The sequence below is a fragment of the Protopterus annectens genome, chromosome 8.part0, assembly GCF_019279795.1.
Source record: "Protopterus annectens isolate FY-2018-M chromosome 8.part0, PAN1.0, whole genome shotgun sequence".
In the NCBI taxonomy this organism is placed as follows: Eukaryota; Metazoa; Chordata; order Ceratodontiformes; family Protopteridae; genus Protopterus; species Protopterus annectens.
The window spans coordinates 1228315178-1228338905 of record NC_056741.1 but is presented as its reverse complement, the minus strand read 5'-3'; the positions used below and the strand labels follow the sequence as shown (position 1 = coordinate 1228338905).

The 23728-nt window shown below is 42.8% G+C and overlaps 1 protein-coding gene across 1 annotated transcript in view; it reads left to right on the top strand.

The window, feature by feature from the left end:
- Nucleotides 1-12207, top strand: part of LOC122809323 (transforming protein RhoA) — a 637733-nt gene extending 625526 nt beyond the window's left edge. Inside the window, exon 5 of the mRNA XM_044080724.1 lies at nt 8122-12207. Within this exon, the coding sequence (XP_043936659.1) occupies nt 8122-8295 (174 nt within the window). The 3' untranslated portion in view covers nt 8296-12207. The remainder of the gene's footprint in view (nt 1-8121) is intronic.
- The last annotated feature ends 11521 nt before the right edge of the window (nt 12208-23728 follow it).

The window sequence follows — 23728 nt, the reverse complement described above, 5'->3', positions numbered from 1 at the left end:
GGCCTCTGGTCCCCTCTCGAGGCCAGTTTGCACATAAATGTTCTAGAGATGAGGGCGGTCCTTTTGGTGTTGCAGGCCCTTCATGCCTTTCTTCCTCTGGGAACTATTGCAGTTCAATCAGACGTCAGTGGTCTGGTACGTCAACAAACAGGTAGGGACCAGTTCTTACCCCCTTTGTCTAGAGGCTGTGAGTGTGTGAGAATGGCCGATCTCCACCAGTCGCTTTCTCATAGCAATGCACATTCCGGGACGGTCCAACATTCTAGCAGCCTGGTTAAGTCCGATTGTTCTGATGCCTTACGAGTGGTCTGTGAATCATTCAATAGCAGAGCAGCTCTTTCTGGAGTGGGGTCAGCCTTGCTGCAATCTCTTTGCATCTCCTTGCAACGTGAAGTGCAGCGAGTTTTTCACTCTGAACCCCCCCTACAGGGGGAGTCCCCCAGAGATGCTCTAGTCCATGCTTGGCCTCCTGGTCTTTGTTTGCCCCCCGCCTTGTACCTCTTATTCAGAGGTTTATACAGAAAGCTTGTCGACTGGGGAGCAAAGTGACCCTCATTGCCCCCATTTTGGCCTCACCAGGTGTGGTTTCCCTTCCTTTGGTCTCATCTTCTGGCTCCGCCTTGGATCTTGGATCCCATTCAGGATCTGATTTAACACCCATCGGGGGTTCCCCATCCGAACCTGGACAGTTTGAAGCTCACTGCTTGGCTGCTCCAGTTCCCATGATCGCTAGGACTCCTGGATTATCCTGTTCATGTAGGTCTATTCTGGTGGCAGCTCATAAGTCTTCAACCAGGAAGATTTACCGCAGCAAATGGAAATGTTTCTCATTTTGGGCTTCTCAAAGGAGTTTAGACCTTTTCACGGCTCCTATTTCTGCCATTCTTGACTTCCTAGCCAATATTTTTCAACAAGGAGCAAGCTCTTCTACTATCAAAGTTTAATTAGCTACCATCTCTCATTTTCACATGGGTGAGAATTCTGCCTCCCTGGCCTCTTCCAGACTGTGTAAAGCCTTTATCAAAGGTACTTTCCTGTTACGACCCCCCCCAGGGCTAAGATCCTGTTCCTCCATGGGACCTTACTATGGTTCTTCAAGCTTTGGTCGCTCCGTCTTTTTGAACCTGCTGCAACCAAAGATCTTTTCTTATCTTGGAAAACAGCATTCCTGGTAGCTATCACCTCTGCTAAAAGGGTTTCAGAACTGCAAGCTTTGTCCATTAAAGTTCCATATATGATCTTCCGTAAAGATAGGGTTTCCCTTCGGACCAATCCGTCCTTTCTTCCTAAGGTTGCATCACAAGTTAACATCAACCAGACCATTAACTTACCTGTTTTCTTCCCAGACTTTGCTAACAAAATAGAATACAAACTCCACTTGTTGTATGTTCATAGACAGTTACGATTTTATCTACACAAGACTAAAAAATTCCGTAAATGATCAATTGTTTGTGTCCTTCCCTAAACCCTTTTTGGGTAAACCTATCTCCAAGTTCACTATTGCAAGGTGGATTTCCTTGTGCATCCTTCAGGTCTATAAGGATAAAGCTGCATCTCCTCCAGGTCAGGAGAAAGCTCATTCCACTAGGTCAATGGCTACTTCTGCAGCTTTTTGGTCTGAAGTCTGATTGGATGATAATTGTTCTGCAGCTACTTGGTCCTCATCTCATACCTTTATTTCTCACCACAAATTTGGATTTGACTTCTAGGAGGAGAGCATCCTTTGGTTCCACGGTGCTCTGGAATATCTTTCCATGAGGGACACCCAGGAGTTTAGTAGCTGGGGACTCTGTCCCACAGGTTGAAGACAAAATGAAGTAAACTACTTCAGCTAAAGAAGTTGTGTACTCAGCATAACGTTCCATCTGAGTAGTTCATTTGTCTTCAACCGTCGCTCCTTCCTTCCCCTTGACCTTATCATATGAATATCCTGTTGGCTGCACTTTTAGGTCATGAAGTATTCTTCAGGTTGGGTTCTCAGTATAAGGTCAGCAAACTTGATCTGGGGTTTGGAAGGTAGTGGAGGTATGGGTAAGGGGAGGAGCTTGGAGCTCGGAGCAGATGCTAGTGAATTTGCCGGCTCTGATCCGGTACCCACATGAAGTAGAACTACTCAGATGGAACGTTATGGTGAGTACATAACTTCTTTTTTCTGATAGTCATTTTGTGAAAACAGCATGAATTATGCGAGGTACGAAATCTGGTTGCAATAGTACGCAAGTACCCATTGTGCAGGCTGCTGTCCCTACACAGCATCATATTTGTATCTTTGTTTTGGGAAAGTAGCAACCCACTCCCAGAAAAGCCCAAAAGTGGTGGCAGTCTGGCTAGTTTAGAGACTGTGGCTGATGTTCTTCGTGTTTCACTGTTGCAGTCATTACATTTGGGTAATCTGCTGGCAGGTTGCCCTCAGTCAGCCTGAATAACAAAGTCTTGGGTCCTGCATCGGTTGCGGTCTCTTCTTCCATGATGTCAGGGGTATAAAACATGCAGCTGACGCCATTTTATTCCGTCTTTCTTGCCACGTGGTGCCCGAAGCAGAAGCAGTTTGCAAGTGCCGGTCGGCCGACTCCTGAAATTTTCGTATTCGAGTTTCAGAACCGAAGTCCTCAAACTAAAGCTAAGTACCCTGTTAGGGAAACTTTTTCTTGCTCCTTACTGATGTCAGTAAAAGTTAATACCTCCTGTATTGGATATTGATGTGTTTTCGGAATCGAGCATGGCTCCTGATTCCCTGCCTCCAGCTCCTAATAAGCCAGACAGATATTGCAGGGTTCCTGACTGCCACAAATTTCTATTCAAAAATCCTGCTGCTGATCCTGAGATTATTTCCCAGGTTCCCAAGGGTGTGAAGGCCTCTACAGCCAAAAATCCTACCCCCTCAGATAGAGATTCCAGGGTGCTGGATAGATGGGGAAAGAAGGTTTATACGTCTGCAACCTTGGCAATCAGGGCCTTAAACTGCCAGTTTCATGTGCTTAAATATCAACAGCATGTTATGGGCTTACTGAAACAGAAAATTATGTTGATTTCTGATTGTGTGGAAAATAGAGTTACAGGATTTATTGCATTCAGCAGAACAGGTTACAAAGCATACTTTGCAATGTGGTTTTGATTCCTTGGAGGCCTCTTGCAGGGCTGCCATTACTGGATCTGTGATTAGAAGGCATCTCCTGGCTCAAGGAGCAAAATCTACCTGATCGTGTTAAAGCTAAATTGTTGGATACCCCTTTGCAGCATGATACTCTGTTTGGTAATAAGGCAGAAGAGGTTTTAAAGAAAATGGAAGACAAAGCTAAATCTATGCAAACTAAAAGATTTCTTGCAAGTGCAGCCACCCAGGTTCAGTAGACACTGGCCTACTAAAAATTGGTCCTTTCCTGTGTCCAACAGAGTCACTTGAGGCAAATCCAGGCGTTCAGAAGGCTCCAGATGCCAATCACAGGGTTTCTTACAGGTCAAAGCAGTGGGGTTCCTCCACCTCCAAATCTGGAGGAAACAAAGCACAACCCTGCAGTAAGCAGTCTCAGTGACTTTCATCTACCATCACCAAGCACTTATCTTTTGGCAGTCCCCTTGGGGGAAAAACTAGCACTTCATGCTCAAAATTGGCAGTTGATTACCCAGTACAAGTGGGTATTAAACGTAGTATCCCAGGGGTACAGATTTAATTTCCATACTTTGCCAATTCCAAATGGATGGCCGGATCTACCACAAAACCAGTGGGCAGAGACCCAGAAACAAATCTTGTCCCTCATGGATATGGGAGCTATTCAACATGTACCAGAAAAGGAAAAAGGACAAGGTTTTTCTTAAGACTTTTCCTGGTACCCAAAAAAGACAATTCATGGCATCCAATACTGGACTTATCGATTTTGAACACGTTCCTGGACATTCCAAAATTCAAGATGCTGACTTTACAACAGCTACTGCCTATGCTAGGCAGGAATGCTTGGTTAGTAACTCTAGACTTAAGAGTCATACCTGCATATCCCAATAAAGGAGTCCTGCAAAAGATACCTCCGCTTCAAAGCAGGTTTTTTGCATTACCAATTCTCTGCACTGCCCTTTGGCTTATGGACTGCGCCCAGGGTCTTTACAAAGTGCCTGGCACCAGTAATTGATTGCATTCCCCAGGCAAGAAGCATTCAAATTTATCCTGATCCGGACAACTGTCTCATTCAAGCAGAGGACAAGAACACTCTTCTTCAACATCTGGCATTTGTAAAAAGGCTTCTAGCATGCCTAGGGTACACCATAAACGAAAAGAAATCACAACTGGTACCCTCTCAAATAATTACATTCCTGGGTGCAAGCTTGAATACAACTGCCCAGATGGCTTACCCCACGCCAGACTAACAAAGACAAAAACAAAGACAGACAAAGACAACTGACAACATACTTCAAACAAATGGCAACAAAAATCCAGTTATCTGCAAGACAAATTTTGCAGGCTTTGGGGGTCATGGCATCCTGCATTCTACTAATTCCATATGAGAGACTGCATATGAGGAAACTTCACTGGTACCTAAAAAGTTTATGGAGTCAACATTGTCATAGCCTGGAAACAATAATTCCTCTCATTCCCTGCCTACAGTAGGAGTTTCTTTGGTGGGCAGACATGTCACCAAAACAAGGGACTGTCATTCACTCTACCCCCTGCCACCCAAACCCTAGCTACAGACGCATCAGACTATGCTTGGGAGGCCCACCAGGCAGGGAGATGCATTCAGAGCAAATGGAGCCCAAACCAAATGCATCTGCATATCAACCAGAAAGAGATGCTAGCTGTTCAGAATGCTCCGACAGCTTTCAAGGACTTACTTTATCCAGGACAACTACTGATAAAGACGGACAACACAACATTTATGTGGTACATAAACAAGCAGGGGGGTACACATTCCTACCCCCTTCGCAGACTAGCCATGGCCTTGTGGAATACAGCATTGACTTACCAAATACATCTTCAAGCTTAGTTTCTGCCAGGAAAGCAAAATACTCTGGCAGACGACCTAAACAGAAATCTTATGGACCCGCACAAATGGAAACTGGATCCACAAATCTTCAGCATGTTAACACAGAAATGGGGGAACCCAGACATAGATCTATTTGCCTTTCCCCAAAATTATCAGTTGGACAAATTCTGCACAAGAAGTCCTCATAAAAACGCGTGGAAAGTGGATGCCCTATCCTTCAGCTGGAAAAGTCCATCAGTCTATGCCTTTCCCCCTCTGCCTCTACTCTCCAAGGTCTTACTAAAAGTCAGACAGGAAAAACCAAAAATGATCTTAGTTTTTCCGGTCTGGCCTCGCCAGCACTGGTACCCACTACTAAGGAATATGTCTCAGCTTCCTCCATGGTACTTGCCTCAAATACCTCATCTACTGTCTCAGCAGAACTATCAAATTCTGCACACTCGGCTCCAAACTCTAAATCTTGCAGCATGGCTGATCAGCTAATTATTCAAACAACACCGCTCAGTAAATCTGTGATGGATGTCATTTTGGAAGCCAGTAGGCCTAGTACTAGAAAGTCTTATGCTGATAAATGGAAGAGATTCTGTGCTTGGAACCAAGCACAAGGAACCGACACAGCAAAGCCCAATATTCCTCAGATTTTACAATATTTGACTGAGATGCTTGACAAGGGCCTTTTTCTTCAATAAAAATCCATGCCTCTGCCATCTCGGCTCATTACAACACAGAGCCTCCCCTCTTTTCTCATCCTCTGCTTAAACAGTATCATAGAGGGGCCAAAAATTTAAGGTCTCCCAGAAGATCACAATCTCCTGCATGGGACCTCAATTTTGCGTTGGAAAAACTCACCCTGCCTCCTTTTGAACCAGCAGCTACTGCTGCTATAAAATTTCTATCTTGGAAAACAGCTTTTCTCTTGGCAGTCACTTCAGCAAGAAGGGTTTCAGAACTACAGGCTCTCGTGGCAGTGGAGCCTTTTATTATATTTTACCCGGACAGGGTGTCCCTCAAGACCAATCCTTCTTTTATGCCTAAGGTGGTATCCAGTGTGGCTCTTAACCAGAGCATTCACCTGCCAACATTTTACCCAAATCCGCAGAACAAGGGGGAGCGGATTCTGCATTCATTGGATGTACACAGACAACTAAGATCTTACTTAAACAGGACCAAATCTCTAAGAAAGTCTGAGCAAGTACTGGTAGCATTTGCTGCAGGGTCAGCGGGGAAGGCTATTTCAAAGCAGACTACTTCTAAGTGGATAAGCCACTGCATTTGTTTCTGCTACTTGCACCATGGTAAACCTGTGCCCAAGGGGATCAGATCACATTCCACCAGGGCTGCCTCTACTTCAGCAGCCTTTCTGCTACTTGGAGCTCTGTTCATACCTTCACAAAGCATTATCATTTGCCTCTCTTCTCCAAATCCAGGGCAGGCTGTGCCACTGCAGTTCTGCAGGGCCTTATAGCCGCTCCTAATGCTGTTTAGCTCCAGCCTCCCATCCATAGCTTTGGGATTCTACCCAAATGTAATGACTGCAACAGTGAAACACGAAGAACATAGTACAGTTGTGTACACTTACCATAATTGTAGATGTTCGAGTGTATTCACTGTTAGTCTGTTTATGTTTCTAAAAGTGCATTTATATCTATTTACTGTTTATATATAACATTTTTTTTTTTTGCTCCCCATTTTGGGGGGGGGGGGGGGCACCTGACATCTGGGGCAAGAAAAACAATAAAATGGCGTTGGCTGCATATTTTTATACCCCTGATAACCTGACGTCATGGAAGAAGAGACCGCAACCGATGCAGGACCCAAGATTTTGTTATTCAGGCCGACTGAGGGCAACCTGCCAGCAGATTACCCAAATGTAATGACTGCAACAGTGAATACACTCGAACATCTACATTTATGGTAAGTGTACACAACTGTACTTTTTTATTTGGGGGCAGTGAGAGCTGCAGCAGTGACGTCCATTTTGAAATTTAAAAGGACCATAGTTGTGATCCCTTGAAGAGCAGAACAGAAAATTTAAAAGTTAGACAGTATTTTCCAACTCTAAGATACAGCAGATTTTAGTATTTTAAGTGTCAAGAGGTTCTGGGATAGACAAGGCTTCCCACTTCATCCTGTTTTTGTTGGAATTCCAGTTTATTTTCAATGTCTGGATCCAAAGGATCAGGTCTTGCCCTTCTGATAGAGAGTAGCAGCAGTTACCTCCTGTGTTTTTAGTGTCTGTTGTTGGGGGGGGGGTTACACACACATCTGTACTCAATTACTTTACCATTAAACAGCACAGCATTTAAAATATTTTAAATTAACTGTTTCTCTCCACTAGAACAGTACCTTACTGTACTGTGGTGGTTCACTTTAAAAAAAATTTATCCTGCTCTTGCTGCAGTCTCCAATTCACTACATACAGATAGTTTTTGGGCCAATTCCCTCCCCAAACTGACATCACCATGACCGTCCTAAAAACCCACCCATGCTGTGATGTCGCAGCTCCCTGATCCTTCCCCTACCCATACAGAAAGAAAAGACTATAATAAGGAAACGGTACACGAGTCAAGTTTCCTGCTGTGAGCTGTCAGTCACAGCAGGCAACAGCTTAAATTACCCTTGGCACTTTGACAGCTAGGGAAGTTAGGTGAGGGAGAATGGGAGATGAGTCAAAGTAGTACAATTCAGGCTTCACAAAAAAAAATGCAGTTTATCCATTCTAAACTGAAGCAGCAGTAAAAAGCACTTTGAAAGTATGTTCTGTGGCATTTGCACTGTTTGTGTTTTAAGTAGTCGTTGAACAGCATAAAATGTTACTTAAAACTGACTGAAAGACAGCAGTGTATGCATGTAAAATCAATGCAGTTACAGGAGCTTCAGGAACAAAGAGGTCTGTGTGATGCAACGTTTTACAGATGAGCACTGCATTTTGGGCCTAGACAATCAGAATTACTTCAGGATGCCAGACCCCATGCGGTCAGACTCAGAAATTATGTATAAAAATATTTGGAAACCTGTAATTAGTTCCAGAGTGGTGTTAAAATGTAGGAAACATCAAACCACAATTAAATAAACATACTTTTGAGTCTGCGGGTGTGGTTCTCCTTTAAGCAGCACAGTTTGATTTTGTTTTATTTAATTTCAGGAACCAGTGAAGCCGGAAGAAGGTCGTGATATGGCCAACAGAATTAATGCCTTCGGTTACTTAGAATGCTCTGCCAAAACAAAGGATGGTGTCAGAGAGGTCTTTGAGATGGCAACAAGAGCAGCTTTGCAAGCCAAGAGAGGTCGGAAGAAGAACACTTGCCAATTGTTATAGAAGAATGCAAGATGCCTATCTGACCAGCTCTTCACCACCATCACATCAGCATTTCCTCCTCCTAACTAGATGGATACATTAAGGCTTCAAGACTAAGGGGGGGGGGGTGTCGAAATATATATGGATGTGTGGTAGCCTAATTTTGTTTTCATGGGCGCCAGTGGATTTTTGTATGAAAGCCTCTAATTTCTATACTGTTGGATGAAATTAAGGTTGTAATTAAAAGTAATGGGGGGACAAGGAAGAAAACTAACTATTGTTACCTGATGTATCCAGAGTGTCTCAGAATACTGATGATATCCCCAAGTGGAATGTTAGCTGTGGGGAAATTAGACAAGACAGTGGAGCATATGTGAGCTTACCAAGCCAGCCCACGCAAACAGGCATTTTTATACTTGATGTTTTTTCTTGCTTGACAGTATTAACCAGTGTTTTTTGGTTGACACTGGTACCAAGCTCAAATCCAAGGAGTTAATATTGGTGACTTGCAGCTGCAAGCAAGTGGGGCTGGTTGCTTGGGAAATATATTTTGCTGTATGTTTCCCTCATTGATATTCTGTCAGCCTAACTGCAGTATATTACCGAAATGTTGCCACTGGTGTAATACAAAAAGGAATAAATTGTTTTACAAGCTCAGAAAAATGCTACCAGCCTTTAGCATTGGTGCCATTTTTCATTCAGTTCTCAATGCTTTAGGCTATCCTTTTTGCATTGTGGAGTACTTCATTTACTGTAGGGGCTGGACAGTATCTGTAGCTATTTGAAGAGATGGCATTAGAATGGTGGCAGGTAGCACAACTTTAGTCCACCTCTGTGATTCTTTTCATTCTATTTACAATTTAAGGTGGGAAATATTAAGATTATTTGTTTGGGGCCACATTTTGTAAATGTTTTGTTCAAATAAAATATTTAGGTCACTTTCATAAATGCTGTCACCTTTTATTGTAAAGATATTTTTGTTATATGTACAGGCTTATTTTCCCACTGCTCTCTCACTCCCAAATTGCCATAGTTATCAACGGAACAATTTGTATATTTGTATAGACTTTTTGACTCTGAGTGATTTTGTAGGGTGAAGTATTTATCCTTTTCAGTTACAAAATTAGAGTTAATATTTCTAATTCTTGTAAAAAAAAAAAATCCTGAATAATAACTTTTGGGAATAGCTTGTTCTGACAGTGATTATATCATCCATTACTAAATTAAGTTTTTAATTTTTTTCTAGTTCATGTTATGTAATCTAAAGCAATGGACATTTTATTTCTGTTGTACCTTGTTAGGAAATTCATCTGTGTGCCAAAGTACCAGTCAGTTTGTTTTCCATTTTACCCTTCCCCGTAAAAGTAGGCATATAACAGATGTCAGTGCACTGATATAAATTTCCAGTTCTTTATACTGGGATCTAGAGGGGCACGTTTAGTACATTGTGATTAGCACCAAGAAAACACTTTGCAAATTGTGTAGTTAATGCTTATTTTGTGTCTACACTGTGTAGTCTTGCATATTTTTTGTTCTGAAAACTGTTTTTAGATCACTGTATTACAGTACAAAAAAAATGTTTTCCTACTCCTTTTCCTTGCTTTTACTTATCACTTGTTGACAAGTCTTTCAATAATGGCTGTGGAAAACACCAGTATTACTGGATGGAGTTAATTGGAAAAAATAGAACTGTAGTGAACTGTGCTTTTTAATTACCAAGTTGGCAGCCTAAGTGTCAGTACTGCAGGTACAGTAGTGGTTATTTGTGCAAAGCAGACTAGAAGTACTTGTGTCAGTGGGTGTACTGCAGTGCATAGAGACCCAGAATTTTCTGTCCTTCTGCCTGTCTTAAAATAGAGCAATTGTTTCATATTTTCCTGACTTAAATAATGGAGCATGTTTTGTCCAGGACAACACTATTTTCCCATACATAACTGCATATTAAATTGGTGGATTGGTCATCTTGTGTAGTTCTACCTGTAAGCAAGTAGTCTTCAAAATAACTAGTGTATTTCCAAAAAATAATAGCATGAAGATTTGATTAAAATTTAATTTTCTGGGTGCTGTTTTCCCTTTAGGCACTTAAATACATATGTTTAAAAAAAATCCTCATGTTTGAACATTATTTTATCTGTGCAACATTGTATTTCGGGAGAAACAACTGTTAGGTGCTTTCAGGTGATACCATACCAAGAGGATGATGCCTATGAACTACAAAGGAAAATTCTGCATGTTATATCATGCCTTGTTTTAGTAAAAAAAATGTAAACAAAAGTGTAAGCAGTGGAAATCTATTTTAGAAATACAAATGGAGAACTCTGGCACTGTAGCTCTTTAATGTGAGGCACTGTGATGAACTAGTGGGGAGGTTGTAGCGTGAAAGCATTCTGGTGAACTTGCCTATATGAAATGGTGATTTCTACAAATGATGGAAGGGGGGTTCCAGCACTATTTACATTTTCCTGGCTGTTCTTAAAGAATGAAACATGTCTTTGACTTCCTGTTAATTTGTTTTCTGTACTGTGCAAGTCTTTTGGAACTAGCAGTAGGGTTGCCTTATTGATCTGTTGAACATGTTCATTATGGCTGAGAGTTGCATAAAATTACCTTTGCCTACTTAGTAGGAAAAGCAGTTGTGAAAGAAGCTTTGTTTTGCCACATTTGAATCATCAATTTTTTATACTGGGTGCATCTTGACTTTGTGGTATTTTACCATGCAGAAGTTTCCTGTAGTAACACCACTGTTAAGGTATCCTTATTTTTAGTATGTAAACAGTGGAGCTTCTCCATATAGCCTGCTGTACTTAAAGTTTTAGATCTAGAAACTTCTCGTTTTTCACTTGGGTACACTTGATAATTTGCATCCCAGCTTTCTGCATAGTAGTGAAATGTTTCAGATTACAGTTTCGTTTGGAAGTGCCTTTAGAAAGTGAACACCATGTTGGTAGGTGTGTTGGATTTCAAAAGTGGAACTATATGCATGTCTGGATTACCATTTTCTTAATCCTTTTTCATGCTTGTCAGCTTACAAATGTTTAGGAGTCCCAGTATATTGCCATGATTCAGCCACTGTTAATTTTGATGGTGAACTTTTGAGTGCATGGAGTGGAATATTCCTCTGTCTTTTAATGAGGAGTGTTTTTTTTTTTTCTAGGAAGGAGATTAACACTAACTTGAATATAGCAGTGTTTCTCATTAAGTAGTCCTAGCCATTCAGTTTTTCTCTTTGAGAGAGAATTATTTCCCAGGATTCTGTATTGGCTTTTATAAATTTAAAGAGGAGAGGATATTTTTCTGCTCTATACATTTCTTATACACTTTATATAATATATATTCTATAAATATGCATTTATATTTATCTCTTGTATTTGGAGATGGACAAATGTCACCATACATCTTGACAGTAAAAAAAAAAAAGTAACTGTCATTTTAAAATGGGCAGTAGTGACCTTGTTTTTAATTTGATCAGGAAGAAAATAGAAGAAAAGATGTGGGTATTCTTAACTTCTAATTAACAGTACAGTTTGTGATCAATTTATATTATTGTGGGGGTAGAAGTAGTCTGCATCTGCATCATTAGGAGATTTAAAACTTGCCAAGCAGTCAAACTTGCTAGCCAATATCAGTCTGTCTTAAGTTTAGAAGAAAAATAGTCAGAGATTTTATTGACTTTCATTTTGACGTGTACTCACGGAGTACCATTTTTTTGTGTGCTTTTAGTTGTATTCACGTTACGGATGATCACTGACTTTTTCATTTGTACTTGAACACAATAATGTAATAAATTTGTAGCAATGTTTAGTATTGATTTTTCTGAACTTCAGTTTAGTTGTACTTATAAAAATTGGTGATGGGGTCCAGTTTGCTTTAACTGCTGTTGGACAACGCATCTAGAAAGTTGTGTCCTCCATAATTAAAAGCTAGCTACTCTTTTATCCTTGTTTGTTCAGATTTTGTTGATGATTGGCATAACTTTGACTGTGTATTTTCTTGAAAGGTTTGCTTAAGAAAGTGATCGCTTTTTACCTGGAAATATTTATTGCCTCTTATGTTTTTCAGTTATCAGTAAGATTGCTTTTTACATTTTTTATTCATCTCCAAAAGTTTAGTTTTCTTTAATACCTTGATGTGAGTGGTCCCCCTAGCTGAGGTGAGGTAGGGTTAAAGTTCTTGAACTTAATAGTGTTTTAGTCTTTTTTTTGTGAGTGCTGCTCTTAGCACCTACACTGTACCCAGAAGTGCTTCCCTCTGTAGCGCGTGAGGAGTTACCTGCCTTGATGGAATATTTGTATTTGAAAAATAAGTTGGTCCTTTTGCTCCTACATAGTTTGGAACTGTGTGTAATCTTTATCCCTCATTGCTCTACCTCAGCGATTTTTCAGCCTTTTTCATCTCATGGCGCACACAAACTAATTACAAAAATTTTGTGGCAAAAATTTCCTTTTTTTTTTTTTTTTTTTTTACTTGCACCAAATTGCCATATAGAAGATTAATGTTTCCAAGCAGTATTATTGAAACGGTACCCACTAATAAACAAATGTAGTCCGTATAAAGTTACTTGTATCAGCTTCATATCTGATTAAGACTGTAAATTATTTTTATTAGACACGTTGTTGCTGCTACTACTATTGTAACTGCCTTGGTATAAGGAAATAACCAGAAGTTAGAATAAAACCCTGTACTTTGTGAGGTAAATGCCTAAAAACAATTATTATGCCATCTACGCCCCCCCATAATAGTAGCAGTTCATTTTAACCATGCTATTACCTTCCTATATGAAGTTGCCAGGGTGTAAGGCAGTGTTACACATTTTGGTGACAGAAGGTAGACAGCTTTGCATTTGTCTTTTATTTACTTAGCAGTCCTTGAGCTACCTAAAATTTTTGAGCCACATGTTTAAACCTGTGAAGTGCAAATACTTCCTGAAAGTACTACACTGTGACTGGCACCAGATAACAGCTCATGAAGCTTTCTCATTCAACACCCAGGTTCAGCGTCTAAGGATCCGAAGTGTTGACCATGCTCTAACCCCCGCCTCTTAGTCCTTTTCCTAGTCCCTTTGCTAATAGGGGTCTTTTGTCCTTGAATGTAGCCAAGATGGCAGCGTTATGTTTTGTGCCCATCTGTATTCGGGCTAGTCAGAGCATCTGTGCCACAGTACCTTGCCTGGTAATTCTTGTAGGTACTGAATTCAAAATAAAAGGGATACAAAGTGGCTTTTGGTGGGTGGTGGACAGACTTTTTCGGTGGCAGCAACAGCAGCTGAGCAAAGTAATCCTTAAGTTTAAAAAGCTATCTTTTTAAAAAATTTTGTGGCACACCAGTTGAAAACCCCTGCTCTACCTTAGGCATGCCTTTCTTGGTATTTTATGACTTTGTCTCTAAAGTACGCAGAACAACTTAGCCACTGGGTGTAGAAATTTCTGTAATTAGTACTATTTTTTTTTTCAACTACATTATCTGATGTTTTTCTATTCTGATGTATTCATAACAGTAGGGAGATGCTGCTTGCAGCTCCATCCAGTATACCAAAGTCTTTGTTTCAGGAGGGTACATGTGACGTCTCTTACCAGGGCCATAAACCAACATTGGGTATAAAAGTGACATCTGCACGTACCCTTATCAGAATTTTTTTGCTGCAGTGATCATCGGACGCTTGTTTGCCAGTTCCACTTCTGCATCGCGTTTATTCAGACCGAATTCCAGATCGTTAAAGACCAGACTACTGCTTTTGGCCATTACAGATAAGTGCCCTGTGGGGTTTTCTTGCTTAATTTGTTTACTGTTTAGACTTACATATCAGCTAGGAAAGGGAAGTGTGCTTGTGGGAGATGAATTCCTCACAAGGACACACATTTGTGTTTTTTGTCTAGGTGAGGCCCACGACTACACATCCTGTTCAATTTGTAAGTCGTTCGTCCCGAAGACTCTTTGTAGTCTATTAGCTTTGAATCTATAACTTGAGAATCAAATACTCCGGCGCTTGGCGTTAGGCATGGAGGGAGGAGTTAAGCCCATCTGATGAGCCACCTCGGAAGAAGGTGAAAAAAGCTAGGCCGGAATCCCAGGCTGCGCCTCAGACATCTGAGCAGGCTCTAGAGGCGATTGAAGACCCGGAGTCCATTCAGAAGTCTGTTACTAAAGCAGGCCCGAGAACCTTAATGGAAGCCGGGGTGCGGGATACTGAAGGTATGTCTGCTGAGGTAATTCGGCCATCATAGTCTGGCAGAGGGGAGCCACGGCTCACGTTTTCGGAAGCCCCTGCTCCTCCAATTCATGCTCGACCAACGTCCACTTCTCTTCTGACTGCTCCTACAGCCCCCTTGAAAAGGAAGCAAAAAAGTCAAGCAGTCTGAGTCTCCACAGATTCCTGGTTGGGAATCTTTCTCTGTCTGTTTAAGGCCTTTCAGGCATTACAAACACAGCAACTCCCCCCCCTACTGTCATGCCTCAACCACCCCTCCATGTGTCTGAGGAAGATTGCTCCTCTTCTGAGGAGTCCTTCTGTGAAACACAAATTGAGTCCCCCATGGAATTCATTACCCCAAGGGAGGGGAGGACTCTATTTCTCCTGAATCCCCAGGAGAAGAATTCAGCTTTGGGGATACTATCTCTCTCATGAGGGAACATTTTAAGTGGCAGGCCTCTTGAGGTTTCAGACTTCAAGAAAAGGTACTTTGACCTTTTGCAAATGGAGCAACCTTCTCCCTCAGCTGTGCCTCCCTTACCGCATGCTTTTCAGGATGCCTTCCTATCTGCTTCACAGTCTCCTGACTCCCAACCCCCAGCAGTTAAATGACCTGATTGATTTTATACGGTCCCCCAAAACGCAGTTTCTTTTCAGTAACCCTCCAGCAGACCCAGCTGTTATAGCTGTTTCTGTAGATAAGACATCCAGACAACTACCTTACACTGCTCTTTACCTAACTGATAAAGACAGTAAATTTATGGACAGGACAGGGAAAAAGGTATATACCTCCTCCACTCTGGTCATTAGGGCTTTGAACTACCAAACCCACATGGCAAGGTATGTTCTAGATAACATTTTTAAAGCCTCTACCCTTCTGTCTGAGGTTCAGGATTCCCCTATCAGAGCACAATTAAATTCACTCCTCTCCACAGCATCCTAAGTGACAAGGCACTCTTAAGTGCAGTTATGATGCTGTGGAAGCTTCATCCAAAGCTGCAGCTTCTGGATCAGTACTTCGATGTTACTCCTGGGTAAGGCTTCAGCCCCTCCCCATGGATGTTCAGACTAAACTACTGGATGCACCCGTAGACAATAAGGCCCTTTTCGGGCAAGCTTCTGCTGAGCTTCTCAAATTCCTCCAAGAGAAGGGTAAAGAATTACAGAACCTCAAACACCTTCTGGTGTCCTCTATTCCTAGATATCATAGGAATTACCCTCAGAAGCTCTTCTTTGTTAGAAGGCAATCTTTTCATTCAGTGCCACAATCAAAGGGATGTAGACAGCCAAGGAAGACTTCTACTCCCAGATTTCCCTCCAGCTCCTCTACCACACCCTTTCAGAGCCAGCCTGACCAGTCCAGGCCTCCTCCACTGTGACTCACCCCCCCTTGCATCCAGTAAAGTACAGTTGTGTACACTTAAAATAAATGTAGATGTTCGAGTGTATTCACTGTTGCAGTCATCACACTTGGGTTATCTGCCTGAAGGTAGCCCTCAGTTGTCCCGAATACCAAAGCCTTGGAATTTCTGTGTCGGATGCTGTTGCCTTTTCCATGACATTAGGGGTATAAAACATGCAGCCGACGCCATTACAGCAGTCTTTCTTGCCGTGCGATACCAGAAGCAGTTCGCAAGTGCCAGTCGGCAGACTCTTGAAATTTTCGTTTGAGTTTCAGAACCAAAGTCTTCAACTAAAAGCTAAGTACCCCGTTGGGGAAACTTTTTCTTGCTCTAAACCGATGTTAGTAAAAGTAAATAATTGCATTACTTGTGGACAGCAAATACCTCAAAGATTTTCATTCGTACTGTATTCCTTGCCTAGGCCCTGACCACGACGTATCTTGCTCTCGGTTTTGTGCCTTATTTAAACCATGAACAATCTGTCGTCTGTATATTTATGCTTCTGAATATTTTGGTGCTTGGTTCAATTATCCCGGTATGTCTTCGGTAAGCCATCCGACTACCGATATTCCAAAAAAACTCAAATATAAACACGGAGACAGGCCGCCGAGGTCCAAAGCTGCCGACGACGCTTCTCCTAAGCCAGTTAGCCAGTACTCAGTGAGGCGCTTTCGTAGCCCCTGATACCCACTACTTCAGATCCACAGGCCTCTACTGAGATCCAGTCGGAGTCCGGTATGCCGCGAGATGCTTCAACTGTGGACCCTGTGGCTGTCTCTACCTTGAATGGGTCTGGAGCCGCTGTGCAGGCACTGGCTTCTGAGGGTGTATTCAGGCCTACTGACTTGCATATTAAACTGATGCCATCTTCTTCAAGGCCTAAAATTCGAACCATGCCTAGAAAACTGATGCTCAAACTGCATGGCCAGGCCTATATGCCTAAAAAACAAATGATAAGAATGGCTAAAGAATGTATTACTTTAATCAGGGAAACCAACCTTCCTCCTCTGAGACCTAGGACTGAGCTTGCTTATACTTCTGATCAGGATTCTAAATTTTTTATTTCCTCCGATGACTAGGATTTACCCTTATCTACCTATGAGGATTCTGATGCTGAGGACTTTATTCCCTCTGCATCCCCCCCAGAGGATTTTTCTTTTGGTGAAACCTTGCATACCCTCAGGGAGCATTTTCGTTGGGAAAGTCAGGATGTCTCTGATTCTAAAAAGAGGCTTAGGGATTTCTTACTCCTGCCCCAGCACAGGCCCTTAGCCCATACCTCCTGTAATGGACATTGTTGAGGATGCCTTTTCGGAATCTAGCTTTGCACCGGACTCTTTACCTCCTGCTCCCAGAAAACCTGATAGATATTACTGAGTCCCTGACTCTCACAAGTTCTTTTTTAAAAATTCTACTGCGGATCCTGACACCATTTGACAGGGACCCAAGGGCATTAAAGCTACTACTGCCAAAAATCCTACCCCCTCTGATAGAGACTCCAGGTCACTGGATAGATGAGGTAAGAAAGTATTACACTTCTGCAGCTTTGGCCATTAGGGCTTTAAACTGCCAGTTTCATATCTTAAAGTATCAGCAGCATATTATTGGATTGCTTAAACAGAAAATTATTTTGATTCCTGATTGTGCTGAAAATAAGGATTTACAGGATTTACTGCATTCAGCTGAACAAGTTGGAAAAACACTTTGCAGTGTGCTTTTGATTCTCTAGAGGCATCTTGCAGGGCTGCTGTAACTGGGTCTGTACTTACAAGGCATGCTTGGCTTAAGGAGCAATCCTTGCCAGATCATGTCAAAGCGAAATTACTGGATGCTCCCTTAAACCAGGACCGCCTGTTTGGCAGCAAGGCAGAAGAAGTTCTTTAAAAAAAATGGAGCAAAAAGCTAAATCTATGCACACTGTTAAATATTTTTAACAAGTACAACCTGCAAGGTTTAGTAGGCATTGGCCTTCCAAGAATTGGTCCTTTCCTGCGTCTTCCAGACCACCTCAGTCCAAACCCCCAGAGCCAGCAGAGCTCCCAGGTTTCAGTCCCAGGGTACGCACAGGATTAAGCAGTGGAGAGCCTCCACTTCCAAATCTGGGAGTAATAAAACTCCCCCCATGGTAAGCTGCCTCAGTGACTTCTTTTTAAAACTGCCAAGCACTTCTCAACTGACTACCCCTTTGGGGGGGAAAGATTGCTCTTCATGTAAAGAACTGAGAACTCATTACCCATTATAAATGGTTTTAAATATAGTGTCCCCGGGATACAGATTTCACTTCCATACGTTACCAACACCAAGCAGATGGCCAGATCTACCCCCAATTCAGTGGGCAGAGGCCCAAAAGCAAGTATCTTCGCTTTTAAGCATGGGGGCTGTTCAGTTGGTACAAGAAGAGGAAAAGGGACAAGGTTTCTACTCAAGACTTTTCCTGGCACCCAGAAAAGACCGTTCATGGCGTCCTATCTTAGACCTGTCTTCTCTCAACACCTTTTTGCTCATTCCAAAATTCAAGATGCTGACTCTTCACCAGTTGCTCCCTATGCTAGGCAAAGACACCTGGTTGGCAACACTAGATTTAAAGGAAGCATACCTGCACATCCCAATCAGGGAATCTTACAGAAGGTACCTACGCTTCAAAGCAGGTTACATGCACTATCAGTTCTCTGCACTACCCTTTGGCTTAACTACTGCGCCAGGGTGGTCACAAAGTGCCATGCTCCAGTTATTGCTTTTTGCAGGCAAAGAATTATTCAAATATACCCATACCTGGACGATTGTCTAATTCAGGCAGAAAGCCAGGACATACTTTTGAATTATCTGGCCTTTGTACAAAGGGTGCTAACTTGTCTGGGGTACATAAACAAAAATAAATTACACCTGGTACCCTGTCAACAAATTATATTCCTGGGAGCAAGCTTGAAAACAACTTCCCAGATGGCTTTCCTTATGCCAGAGAAACAAATTCATTTGACAACCTACTTCAAACAAGTGACCACAAAAACCCTGCTATATCTGTAAGTTAAATACTACAAGCCTTGGGGTTCATGGCCTCCTGCATTCTTCTAATTCCATATGCAAGTCTGCATACGAGGAAACTACAATGGAATCTAAAAAGCCTATGGTGTCAACATTCTCAGGATTTAGAAGCAATGATTCCTATCATACCTTGCTTGCGCCTAGAGTTCCTTTGGTGGGCATAGGCCTGTCACCAAAACAAGGGACTACCAGTCACACTACCCCCTGCCGCCCAAACCCTAACAGATGCATCAGACTATGCATGGGGGGCTCACCTGGCAGGGAAATGCATTCAGGGCAAATGGAACCCAAGTCCAATGCACCTGCATATCAGTCAAAAAGAAATGTTAGCTGTACAGAATGCTCTGACAGCCTTCAAGGACCACATTCTTCCAGGACAATTAATGGTAAATACAGACAAACACCACTCTTATGTGGTACATAAACAAGCGGGGGGGGGTACACATTCTTACCCCCTCTGCAGACTAGCCATGGCAGTGTGAAACACAGCCCTGAGCTACCAAGTGCATCTACAAGCTCAATTCCTGCCAGGAAAACTAAACACACTGGCAGACGGACTAAGCAGAAACCTCATGGACCCACAGAAGTGGAAACTGGAGCCAATGATTTTCAACATGTTGACAAGCAAATGGGGGAGCCCAGATATAGACCTGTTTGCCTCCCCCCCAGAACTATCAATTGAATAAATTTTGCACAAGGACCCCCCACAAACAAGCTTGGAAAGTGGATGCTCTGTCCTTCAGCTGGAAAAACCTATCAGTTTATGCCGTTCTTCCTCTGCCTCTGCTCTCCAAAGTACTACTAAAGATCAAACAAGACAAACCAAGGACGATTTTGTTTGCACTGGACTGGCCACGCCAACACTGGTACCCCCTCTTGCGCAGTGTCACTGTTGGCCCCATGGCACCTGCCTCAAACTCCTACCCTTTTGTCTCTGTAGGAGAACCAGAATCTGTACCTTCAGCTTCAAACACTGAATCTAGCAGCCTGGATAATTACCCAATCTCTTTACCATCCCTCAGTAAACAAGTGATGTTATATCATTTTAGAGGCAAGGAGGCCTAGTACTAGAAAATCTTATGCTGAAAAATGGAAAAGATTCTGTGCCTGGAACCAATCTCAAGGAATGAGCACAGCAGTGCCCAACTCGCCTCAGATTTTACAATACTTAACTGAGATGCTTCACAAGGGCCCGTCTTTCTCCATCAAAATTCACGCCTCAGCCATTTCAGCTCATTATAACACAACCTCCCCTCTTCTCTCATCCACTGCTTAAGCAGTTCCTCAGAGGGGCCATAAATGTACGACTGCCCAGGAGAGTTCCAACTCCAGCCTGGGACCTTAACTTTGTATTGGAGAAAACTCACTCTCTTCCCTTTCGAGCCAGCTGCCACTGCAGACTTAAAATTCCTTTCTTGGAAAACAGCTTTCCTTTTAACAACCACTCCAGCGAGAAGGGTATCTGAATTACAGGCCTTTATGGCAATGGAGCCTTTCATTATCTTTCATGCGGGCAGGGTGTCCCTCAGGACGAATCCCTCCTTCATGCCCAAGGTGGTATCCAGTGTGGCCCTTATTCAGTCCATTCATTTGCCAACCTTCTTTCCTAATCCACAGAACAAAGGGGAATGGATACTGCATTCATTAGATGTGCACAGAAAACGTAGGTTCTGGTTGGACAGGACTAAACCTTAAAGGAAATATGAACAACTGCTGGTGACATGTACTGTAGGGGCAGAGAGGAAGGCTATTTTAAAACAAACCATTTCCAAATGAATAGGCCATTGCATTAATTTCTGCTACAAGCACCATGGAAAACCTATCCCACAGGGGATTGGACCCCACTCAACCAGGGCTGCATCTACCTCTACAGCCTTTCTCAGAGGGATCCCTACCAGGGACTTCCTAGAAGCTGCTACCTGGAGTTCTGTACATACTTTTACCAAGCAGTACTATCTGCCAATTTTCTCTAAATCCAGAGCTGGTTTTGCCACTGTAGTCTTGCAGGGCCTTATATCTGGTACTAATGCTATCTAATTTCCTTCTCCCATCCTTAGCTTTGGAAATCTACCCAAATGTGATGACTGCAACAGTGAAACATGAAGAACATAGTACAGTTGTATACACTTGCCATAAATGTAGATGTTCGAGTGTATTCACTGTTGCAGTCCTGATTACCCTTCCTCCGGGCCCCTTACTTATTTTGGCAATACCTCTACTCTCCTTTGCTATGCTCAAAAGCTTTTTCGTGTATTTGCTTTTTTGTTGGAGGTATAACCTTGTATATTTATAGATTTAATTGCTTCCCTTTAGGAGGGCACCTGACATCTGGGGCAAGAAAAACTGATGTAATGGCGTCGGCTGCATGTTTTATACCCCTGATGACCTGACATCACGGAGGAAGGGATAGCAAGCGACGCAGGACCCAAGACTTTAATCAGGCCGACTGAGGGCTAGTGCAAGCAGATAACCCAAATGTGATGACTGCAACAGTGAATACACTTAAATCTACATTTATGGTAAGTGTACACAACTGTACTATGTTCTTCATGTTTCACTGTTGCAGTCATCACACTTGAATTAATTCCCAAAGCTGAGGAAGGGTGGAGGTAGTCCAGAAGTATTAAGGCTGGCTAGCAGGCCTTGCAAGACTGCTGTAGCAAATCCAGCTCTGGATTTAGAAAAGATAGCCAAGTGGTAATGCTTGCTGAAGGTGTGTACAGAACTCCAGGTTGCAGCTTCTAGGATGTTCCTGGTAGGGATTCCCTTGAGAAATGCTGTAGAGGTTGATGTAGCCCTAGTGGAATGGGTTCTGATTCCCTGTGGGGTAGGTTTTCCATGGTGTTTGTAGCAGAAGTGGATGCAGTGTGCTATCCATTTGGAGATGGTTTCCTTTGAAATGGCCTTGCCCTCTGCCCCTGTAGCAAAGCTGACTAGAAGCTGGTCAGATTTTCTGGAAGGTTTAGTCCTGTCAAGGTAGAAGCTAAGCTGCCTGTGCACTTCCAAGGAGTGCAGGATCCTTTCCCCTTTATTCTGAGGATTAGGGAAAAAGGTTGATAAATGGATGGATTGGTTCAAAGCCACACTGGATACCACCTTGGGCATAAACGATGGGTTAGTCCTGAGGGAAACCCTGTCCGCTTGGAAGATAATGAAGGGTTCCACAGTTATAAGTGCCTGCAACTCATGCACTCTTCTTGCTGAAGTGATGGCTAGATGTAAGGCTGTTTTCCAAGAGAGGAATTTTAATTCTGCTGTAGCAGCAGGCTCAGGGGGGGGCATGAGCTTTTATAGTACAAAGTTAAGGTCCCAGGCTGGAGTGGGAGCTCTCCTCGGGGGTCTTAGATTGTTATCTCTGCTCAAGAACTGTTTGACCAGAGAGTGAGAGGAGAGGATTGGCTCAGTATTGTAATGAACTGAGATAGCAGAGGCATGAATCTTAATAGAAGAGAAGGATAGGCCTTTGTGGAGCAGTTCTGGTGCATAATCTAGGATCTTAGGTAAGGTGGGCATTGTTGTGTCCTTACCCTGAGACTGGCAACAAGAACAGTATCTTTTCCACTTTTCTGAATAGAGTTCCTAGTACTAGGCCTCCTGGATGACATCTAGCACCTGTTTGCTGAGTGTTGCTGGTGATGTATTCATGGAATGAGCTAGGCTGCTAGGTTCAGGGTTTGCAGCTGAGGGTGCAAAATCTGGCCCTCCTGCTGGGACAGCAGGGAAGGGGTCTGATGCAAGTGCCAGGGTGGTACTGCCGTCTGTGTAAAGTGGGTACCAATGCTGGCGTGGTCTGTCTGGCACAGTCAGGATTGTCCTTGGCCTGTCCTGTTTGATCTTTAGTACTTTCAAGAGGAGGGGCAGAGGGGGGAAAGGTATAGACTGAGAGGTTTTCTCATGTAAAGGATAGGGCATCCACTATCCATTTTTAGCTGTGGGGAATTCTGGTGCAAAATTTGCTCAATTGATGGTCCTGGGGGGAAGCAGAGGTCCATCTCTGATGTCCCCCACCTGTGGATTAGAAGCTTGAATGAGTTGGGTTCCAGTTTCCACTCGTGTGGGTCCATTAGATTTCTGCTTGTCATCTGCCAGTGAATTTTGTTTGCCTGGCAGGAATTGAGCTTACAGGTGCACTTGATTGCTCAAGGCTGTGTTCCACAGAGCCATGGCTAACCTGCAGAGTGAGTTGGAATGTGTTCCCCCCTGCTTGTTTATGTACCACATAACTGTGGTGTTTGTCTTTATCAAAAGTTGTCCTGGAAGGATAAGGTATTTGAAGACTGTCAGTGCATTCTGTACAGCTAACATTTCTTTTTGATTGATATGCAGGTGCATTTGTCTTGGGCTCCATTTGCCGTGAATGCACTTGCCTGCCATGTGAGCCCCCTGTGCATAGTCTGATGCGTCTGTTGTCAGGGTTTGGACGGCGGGGGGTTGAGTGAAAGGGAGTCCCTCGTTGTGGTAGCAGGCCTCTGCCCACCAAAGGAATTTTGTTCTTGGGCAAAGAATGATAGAAATTGCTGTTTTCAGGTCCTGAGAATGTTGACACCATAGACTTTGTAAGTGCCATTGAAGTTTCCTCATATGGAGTCTTGCATATGGAATTAGGAGAATGCATGAGGCCATGAACCTTAGGGCTTGCAGTATTTTTCTTGCAGATACCTGGGTTTGGGTGGCCAGTAGTTTGTAAAATAAAGCTGTTTTTCTGGAGTGAGGAATGCCATCTGGGAAGTTGTATTCAAGCTTGCTCCCAGAAATACCATTTTTTGGCTGGGTACCAGATGTGATTTCTTTTCATTGATGGTCTCTTTACAAATGTCAGATG